At 39.3% G+C, this 9,648-nt stretch overlaps 2 protein-coding genes across 2 annotated transcripts; both read right to left on the bottom strand.

The window, feature by feature from the left end:
- Positions 1–221: 221 nt before the first annotated feature.
- On the bottom strand, positions 222–2,243 carry LOC123670477 (the record flags this gene model as incomplete). Its single annotated transcript, XM_045603972.1, has 2 exons — positions 1,822–2,243; positions 222–1,527 (listed from the first exon to the last, which is right to left on the bottom strand). Coding segments are annotated over exons 1-2 (1,728 nt in total), but the record flags the coding sequence as incomplete, so codon positions are not given.
- Positions 2,244–2,802: 559 nt separating this feature from the next.
- LOC123670476 lies at positions 2,803–4,824 on the bottom strand (the record flags this gene model as incomplete). Its single annotated transcript, XM_045603971.1, has 2 exons — positions 4,403–4,824; positions 2,803–4,108 (listed from the first exon to the last, which is right to left on the bottom strand). Coding segments are annotated over exons 1-2 (1,728 nt in total), but the record flags the coding sequence as incomplete, so codon positions are not given.
- Positions 4,825–9,648: the final 4,824 nt, after the last annotated feature.

Below are 9,648 nucleotides of genomic sequence, written 5' to 3'. Positions count from 1 at the left end.
TGTGCGTTCTCAGAAATATATAAACAAAGTATTTCATTTAATAAAACACTTTTTTCGGATTTTATCGCGGTTTATTGTTAACTTTTGATTCCCGACGTTTCGGATACTTTACAGCAACCATGGTCACGGGAGGACTGAGGTGTCAGACGTCCCAACGTTACAAAGTTATTCGAAACTACCCGACATACATCAATATCTTATATAGTCCTATCTACGCAGAATGTGCTAATTGAGTCTTTAATCTGTGGTGAATTATGCTTGGTTTTTGATTTAATTATATTAATAATGGGGTCCCAAGCAGGTGGTAATTGCCAGCCATCTTCTCTATTGAAATTTGGATGTTTTTTAATTTCAATAGCCTCACGGATCATCCTTGGTTGGAATCGGTGTTCTTTTGCGAGGATCTGTGGTTTATCGAATCTAATATAATGGCTAGCTGTGTCTAGACTGTGTTCACAGATTGCAGACTTAGTATAGCGACGATGTTTTAAGTCAGCTATATGTTCCTTAACGCGAGTTTTGATCGATCGTTTTGTTTGTCCTATATAAGAGAGACCACAGTCACAATCAAGCTTGTATACTCCTGCATCTTGTAAGGGTATATGACACTTGACAGATGGTAAAAATTGACTTATCGTTTTTGGCGGCTTGAAAAAAGTTTTTATAGAAGCTCGCTTTAAGATGAAGCCAATCTTGTCAGTGACCCCTTTCATAAAAGGTAGCACAGCAGGTACTCGTTCGACGGTGGCTGGTTTCACACGTTCACTGCGATGAGGACGCGGTACCCGAAGCTTGTTGTCTCGCAGTACTTGCTTGACATGTTGAAGTTCGGTCTCCAGGTGTCGCTCATCGCAGATCCCTCGTGCTCTCTGAAACAAAGATTTACCCACGGTAGCTAACTGTGTAGGATGATGGTGTGATTCGCCGTTTAAGTACCTATCCGTATGGGTATGCTTTCTATACACTGTATGGCTTAAGGTATTGTTGGGATTACGGATGACTAATACATCTAAGAAAGCTAAAGATTTATTTGCCTCCAACTCCATTGTGAATTGAATTTTGGAATTTATGGAGTTAAGATGTTGTAAGAATATGGATACTTTATCAGATGGTAATATTGTGAAAGTATCATCTACATACCGTTTGTAGAACCTGGGTGTTATGGGCGAGGTACGCAGAGCAGTTTCCTCGAAGTCCTCCATAAATATGTCGGCAACAACGGGGGATACTGGTGAACCCATCGCTACGCCATCTACTTGCTTGTAGAACTGATTATTCCACAACATGTAGCCAGATGTAAGGCAATGCTTGAGAAGGTCAGCATATTCTATCGGCATGTCATTTTCCTTCAGCTTTCTTGACACAATACTAATGCAATCTTCAACCGGTAAGCATGTAAAGAGTGATTGCACATCAAAACTAACCATAGTTTCATTGTCACTGAGATGTAGATGTTTGATCTCATTAACAAAGTGGTACGAATCCCGTGTATGTGCTCTGGTTTGTCCACGCAGTGGCGAAAGTACATGGGCAACATGTTTAGCCAGTCTGTAGGTTGGTGAGTCGATCTGGCTGACAATTGGACGGAGTGGAGCATCAGCCTTGTGTATTTTTGGCAAACCATACAGCTTAGGTGGTTTTGGACAAGAAGGAATCAAAGATTTGACGTCTAGATTCAACGACTCGGAGTACTTTTTGATTAGATTAGTAGTAATTTTCAAAACCTTGTTAGTTGGATCGGCTTTGATATTTGTGTAAGTGCTTTCATCCGATAATAGTTGTTGAATTTTATCATTGTAATCTGACGTATCCATCACAACCGTTGCATTACCCTTATCCGCACGAAGAACCGTTAATTCACGTCTGTTTCGTAGATTTAATAAGGCTTTTAATTGTTCGCGGGGAAGATTTAGTTTCGGCACAGAACTTCGTCGTAATGCTGACGATATATCTTGTCTGATAGCCTCCGAATCTTCCTTCTTTATATTGTTTTTCGACAGACAGTCTTCAACGTTACAAATAATTTCTTCGAAGGGTATCTTGCGAGGTGTAACAGCGAAATTTAATCCCTTTTCCAAAACTTTTATTGTGTTTACATCTAAATGACATTTTGACAGATTGACAACCGCGCGTGAGCTGTCATTGTCTGTGGTGTTCGATTTGTTGTTTATGACATTTGATTTGCTGTTTAACTTATCGAATTTTAAAATTTGTCGTTTTTTGCATTTATCATATTTTGTCATTTCGCGCTTATTCAGAGTTTTTATGCAATTATCAAAATCAAATGTCGTTAAAACTATCTTTAACGCGGCGGTCACCCCTCCTATTTCTTTTTCTAAGGCGGCTAGATTGGAACGATTTTGATATATCACCGTCCGTAATAACTTTTTACTCGCCTGGTTTAAGATTTTTGCGCTCCCTAGGATGTCGTTTTTTGGTGAAATCTTGACACACGTAGGGATAAGATTTTGGTCTCTGCATCTCTTCAAGAAATTTAATGATGTTATAAATCTTGCGCGCTTTGTCATAAGATCTTCCAGGCGGCGAATTTTATTTGCGATTTCCAGTCCGTACTGGTTCACATATTGTTTTCTAATGTTTACGCGAATTTTACTCATTTAATAAAACACTTTTTTCGGATTTTATCGCGGTTTATTGTTAACTTTTGATTCCCGACGTTTCGGATACTTTACAGCAACCATGGTCACGGGAGGACTGAGGTGTCAGACGTCCCAACGTTACAAAGTTATTCGAAACTACCCGACATACATCAATATCTTATATAGTCCTATCTACGCAGAATGTGCTAATTGAGTCTTTAATCTGTGGTGAATTATGCTTGGTTTTTGATTTAATTATATTAATAATGGGGTCCCAAGCAGGTGGTAATTGCCAGCCATCTTCTCTATTGAAATTTGGATGTTTTTTAATTTCAATAGCCTCACGGATCATCCTTGGTTGGAATCGGTGTTCTTTTGCGAGGATCTGTGGTTTATCGAATCTAATATAATGGCTAGCTGTGTCTAGACTGTGTTCACAGATTGCAGACTTAGTATAGGGACGATGTTTTAAGTCAGCTATATGTTCCTTAACGCGAGTTTTGATCGATCGTTTTGTTTGTCCTATATAAGAGAGACCACAGTCACAATCAAGCTTGTATACTCCTGCATCTTGTAAGGGTATATGACACTTGACAGATGGTAAAAATTGACTTATCGTTTTTGGCGGCTTGAAAAAAGTTTTTATAGAAGCTCGCTTTAAGATGAAGCCAATCTTGTCAGTGACCCCTTTCATAAAAGGTAGCACAGCAGGTACTCGTTCGACGGTGGCTGGTTTCACACGTTCACTGCGATGAGGACGCGGTACCCGAAGCTTGTTGTCTCGCAGTACTTGCTTGACATGTTGAAGTTCGGTCTCCAAGTGTCGCTCATCGCAGATCCCTCGTGCTCTCTGAAACAAAGATTTACCCACGGTAGCTAACTGTGTAGGATGATGGTGTGATTCGCCGTTTAAGTACCTATCCGTATGGGTATGCTTTCTATACACTGTATGGCTTAAGGTATTGTTGGGATTACGGATGACTAATACATCTAAGAAAGCTAAAGATTTATTTGCCTCCAACTCCATTGTGAATTGAATTTTGGAATTTATGGAGTTAAGATGTTGTAAGAATATGGATACTTTATCAGATGGTAATATTGTGAAAGTATCATCTACATACCGTTTGTAGAACCTGGGTGTTATGGGCGAGGTACGCAGAGCAGTTTCCTCGAAGTCCTCCATAAATATGTCGGCAACAACGGGGGATACTGGTGAACCCATCGCTACGCCATCTACTTGCTTGTAGAACTGATTATTCCACAACATGTAGCCAGATGTAAGGCAATGCTTGAGAAGGTCAGCATATTCTATCGGCATGTCATTTTCCTTCAGCTTTCTTGACACAATACTAATGCAATCTTCAACCGGTAAGCATGTAAAGAGTGATTGCACATCAAAACTAACCATAGTTTCATTGTCACTGAGATGTAGATGTTTGATCTCATTAACAAAGTGGTACGAATCCCGTGTATGTGCTCTGGTTTGTCCACGCAGTGGCGAAAGTACATGGGCAACATGTTTAGCCAGTCTGTAGGTTGGTGAGTCGATCTGGCTGACAATTGGACGGAGTGGAGCATCAGCCTTGTGTATTTTTGGCAAACCATACAGCTTAGGTGGTTTTGGACAAGAAGGAATCAAAGATTTGACGTCTAGATTCAACGACTCGGAGTACTTTTTGATTAGATTAGTAGTAATTTTCAAAACCTTGTTAGTTGGATCGGCTTTGATATTTGTGTAAGTGCTTTCATCCGATAATAGTTGTTGAATTTTATCATTGTAATCTGACGTATCCATCACAACCGTTGCATTACCCTTATCCGCACGAAGAACCGTTAATTCACGTCTGTTTCGTAGATTTAATAAGGCTTTTAATTGTTCGCGGGGAAGATTTAGTTTCGGCACAGAACTTCGTCGTAATGCTGACGATATATCTTGTCTGATAGCCTCCGAATCTTCCTTCTTTATATTGTTTTTCGACAGACAGTCTTCAACGTTACAAATAATTTCTTCGAAGGGTATCTTGCGAGGTGTAACAGCGAAATTTAATCCCTTTTCCAAAACTTTTATTGTGTTTACATCTAAATGACATTTTGACAGATTGACAACCGCGCGTGAGCTGTCATTGTCTGTGGTGTTCGATTTGTTGTTTATGACATTTGATTTGCTGTTTAACTTATCGAATTTTAAAATTTGTCGTTTTTTGCATTTATCATATTTTGTCATTTCGCGCTTATTCAGAGTTTTTATGCAATTATCAAAATCAAATGTCGTTAAAACTATCTTTAACGCGGCGCTCACCCCTCCTATTTCTGACACCTCAGTCCTCCCGTGACCATGGTTGCTGTAAAGTATCCGAAACGTCGGGAATCAAAAGTTAACAATAAACCGCGATAAAATCCGAAAAAAGTGTTTTATTAAATGAGTAAAATTCGCGTAAACATTAGAAAACAATAAACAAAGTATTTCACTATGTAATATCATTAGACATGTTAATACTGAACTCATTACAAATAAAGATTTAGGTGTAACTGTGTTAATCTTTTAAATTTCATTTCTAATTTACTTTTTAATTATGCCGGCGTCATTGTGAAAGTTACATGTATGTTATTATGTATATACTGCGCTTCAGCCTGTTATATCCCACTGCTGGGCATAGGCCTCTTTCCCCATGTAGGAGAAGGATAAGAGCTTAATCCACCACGCTGTTCCAATGCGGGTTGGTGGATATATTCGCTACTATGAGTAACGATCGTTATTAAGTATTTATGATAACAACCGGGACCGACAGCTTAACGTGCTCTCCGAGGCACGGTGGGGAGACCCACAAGGACTAACAACCAGCCCGGAAATAAATATTTGTAATATTTGTATAAACACAAATATCCATTCTGAGCGGGATTCGAATCCGCGACCGTCGTTGTTTAGACGCCCTGACACGTAAGACGCACCATTACACCAGAGCGGACGTCAAAAATGCATATATGTAGATATAATTATAGTTAGATGTCTATTATTGGTGTCCATGCAAGCTTTTATTGTTTACGCCAACAGTTCAATTCTAATAGTTCTGCTACGATTATTACGTATAGAGACTTATTTTGCAGATTCTGTAGGTTTTCTTCATCATAATTCTCTCATAAAACGTATCATTGGCGCCGCGCCGGCCGCAGCTGCGTCCTCGTGCCGTAACTGACGATTTCCCTAATAACGTTATCTAGAAAAGTATATCTCAATTATCCTTAACTTTTACACCTCGTGACCCAAATATGTAATGTTAAGTGTGTGGGTCACTACTACAATGAACCAGATTTTGATATGTGGCAGACAATATTACCAGCTGACACGTAAATTTGAATATTACTCGAATTCGGCTAATGTCGCCACTTCACGCTACTTCCTAGAAGTGACTCCGACAACGTTTGGTCAAAACAATCGCGAGCGTGATGATGACGGTAATTGGCCGTGTGTGTATGTGTGTGAGTGGGCGTGTGTACAGTAGTAGAAGTACAGCGGACGTGTGCAATTAGGCTAGATTTGTAATGGACGGACGGCGCCTCGCGTGACCCCCGAATAGCGATTATTTAAGCTCCACCGAGAGCGAAGCAGCGGGTAATCGTTATTTAATACAAGTTAACCAACAAAATTTATCAGGGATCGCCTTTATCTAATCAGCAAAGAGCTCGCGGCGGCCGTACGCCGAGTGCTAAGTAAACTGAAGTGTAATTTTAACGACACACCTCGCTATTACATTGATTTCATAGACGTCGTCGCCGGCCGCCTGTTTTCGTCATTTTTAAGAGTCGACTTAATAAAAGTTTTTGTTAGTCATCGCTGCACTGCGGAGTGAGCCGACCTTTGAAATGAGATCGATATTTACTTAGACTCACACGGAGCGGCGGAGGTACTCGAAGTTAGTCACCGGTGACTAACATTCGGTCGAGATAGATGTGCGAATGCAGCGAATTTCCGTTCCGATGAGATTCAAGGAAAGTATCTAAGGAATTCCATACATAAGTCTTAGAGTGATGTGTTAGGTGATAAAAAGTTTTGGTGACATGACAAGTGAGAAGGATGCCGGCACGTGTGTCGAGCACTCGCGCCACGCTGGCGACGTAATTATAGACGTGCTGTTAATAAGTGCACCTCGAGAGGAGAGAGGACCGCTGTAACGTCCCGCACGTCGAAAATAGCTCCCAGAAGTCCTGAGGCAAAAGGAAGTCTGCTTCTATCTTGAGACGTACACAGTCAGTGATCAGCACGGCGCGGTACTTTCTGCACTCTCGACAACTGTTCCGTGTTTATTTATCTTTCGCTCGGTTTCGGAAGTGTGCACTAGAAACGTACGCGGACGCCGGGCGCGGCCGGAATCAATCTCACGTGATATATTACTCAGATCTCGATACGCTCGAGGGTTAATCCGCATCTGAATAATTAATAACAGCTATTACCGCGCGCTTGTCTGTCGGCTCGATGTTTCTAGCGAACAATAATAATCATTCGATATGAGAGCCTTTGACATGTAAATGTAATCATAAGTTCATTCCGTCTCGAACTGGATTGATGTTTGTAACGATAAAAATAGCAAAAGGTTTTTTATTGAGCGTACCATTACTAATATTATTTTACTGATTGTATCAGCTATTTGAGACAATTTTTATAATTAATTTTCGAACGAAATAATAAGAAAACTAAACAATCCAGTTAATCACTGAAATCAATACTTTTGACGAAGTCAATAAGTAGTAGTTTTCAACATATTTTTTTAAAAGTCATCTTACTGATTTTTCTAAATTAAATTATTTAAGGCATACTACGTTATTATGTTATATATAAGGTGCCAAATACTGATTCGTCCGGTCGCCATTACATTTATTTATATTTGTATGATCTATAGTGTTACTTTCTTTCGAAGAAAAATGTATTCTAAATAGTTAGAGAATTGTTAAAACAAAATAAATAAATCGGTTAGTTCACTTTACTAAAATTTGTATAAAGTTCTAAGCAGTCGTTTATAACCTTTGAGAATAAAAGTAATAAAAGTAACAACGACACTTTATAAGTACGATTAACTTCGTACCGTTTATGAATTTACCTTCAAATAAGGTAACTTTCATTAATAAGTTACGATGTAAGTACACCATTAATTCAGATTGTGAAATAATAAATTAATTTCTAAGAATCGTAGCAGGTAAGGAACAGCCAGTAATTACATCAATTAGAACCCGAGGAACAGACGAACATCATCCGCGGCTGGAGTTGTTATGAGAGTCACATCACGTGCGCGATATTGCTGAAGTAATCAAAAGTAATACCGGCGCGTCGGATTGGAGGCGTTAACGAATTAGCATTGGGAATCCTTGTATGTAAATACGCAACATCTGCGGAGGAGCAGATGACGGCGCCGCGAGATAGGACATGGTTTTTTTGAAGTTATATTTTCGTTTCGCGTTAAGGAAAAATAATATGAGTAAATTTTTACGTATGAGTAATTTTTAAGTTACTAAAAACCGACATCCTGTAGTTAGCTAGTCAACGAAGAAGAAGTTAGCAACGTGAAGTTAGCTAATCAACGAATGGGAGCGTACAGCGTCACAAAAAACCGACACTGAAGTTAGTTTACGAGCGTACATAAGTACATATACGCTTTATTTATTACAATCATGGTAAAATACGCACGATCCGCATAGCGGATACCGTAACTTATGGGCGCCTGCAACATCCGGGGCATTGCCAGCGTGTTGCCGACCCTACCATCGATCCTCTTCATCACCTCTGGCCACCTGACTCACCACAGGAACACAACACTAATGAAGAGCACTGTCATTTAGCTGTGATCTTCTGTAAGTTACTCGTAAACTATGATTGATACCTAGAATACAATATAGCGCGTTATTTCTACGTCCGCGGAGTATCGGGGAGCGTTGGTTGTTGGCGGTTAATTGAAGATAATTGTAGCAACGGGAACAGTAGGATATCATGTCGGGCGCTAATTGGATGAGTTCTGATCTAGTTGTGAACTTGTATGAGTTGGTGTGAGCGCATGGTTTGCTTACTTCGCTTACACTCCATGGATTTAATAAAACTTACAAACATGAGAACATGAACTAAGAAATTAGAAAGTAACACCGTGAGATCGTTCAGATCAAGTTGGTTTAGTTTTCTGTTCGGCATGTTGAAATAGCTGATTGCAATTTCGAAATTATAAGTTAAATCCTTAATTATTATCTTATTAATAAATTATACTTTTCTATTATACACTTGTACAAATATATTAATACTAGCTGTGCCCGCGGCTTCGCCCGCGTAGAAATCAGTGCGTCACAAAGTTTTCCCGGCAAACTTCCAGTGAAACTATTATTGAAATCGGCTTAGCCGTTCCGTAAACCTTTCTCTCCAAGCCCTCTCTCCATTGGTGAAATCGCATGAAAATCCGTTCAGTAGATTTTGAAGGAATCCATCACATATACTTTTGGGGACTTTGTTTTATAATACACTAACTGTCGCCTGCGACTACGTCCGCGTGGTTATGAAGATATGCATTACTATTAAGATGTTTAACGCAAATATTTTTTTTATTTCAGTCACTTGAAATGCTTATCAAACTGAGTAACTTTTTAAAAGGCACAATTTAGTATAATTTAATAGTTATTTTTATAAAACCTCTCTATACACCACATTTTTAGTTTTATTTTCAGGCTGTATATGTTTCATACAAACTATCAACCCTAATTAAACCCTCTTAGCGGTGGAATATCGCAAAATCCGTTCTTAGCGGACGTCAACTAACTATAATCTACCTCCCTGCCTCATCTTTGTCCATCCTGGATGGATGGACCATCCAGCGGTTATTAAGTTCTCGTGATGAGTAACCTTTCTCTTTTATATATATAGATTACGGTGCATTATTTGGACACCTTCTCGCTATCTATAGAGCATACATTTTAAATTTCAAGTCTTTTACTTCTAAAACATAGGACTTTCATACAAACTTCCAACCCCCCGTTTTACCCCCTTAGGGGTCGAGTTTCGCAAAATCCGTTCTTAGCG

Source organism: Melitaea cinxia, chromosome 4 (assembly GCF_905220565.1).
Source record: "Melitaea cinxia chromosome 4, ilMelCinx1.1, whole genome shotgun sequence".
Classification (NCBI taxonomy): Eukaryota; Metazoa; Arthropoda; class Insecta; order Lepidoptera; family Nymphalidae; genus Melitaea; species Melitaea cinxia.
Note: the sequence above shows the minus strand (reverse complement) of the source record. Positions and strands in the feature narration are given on the sequence as shown.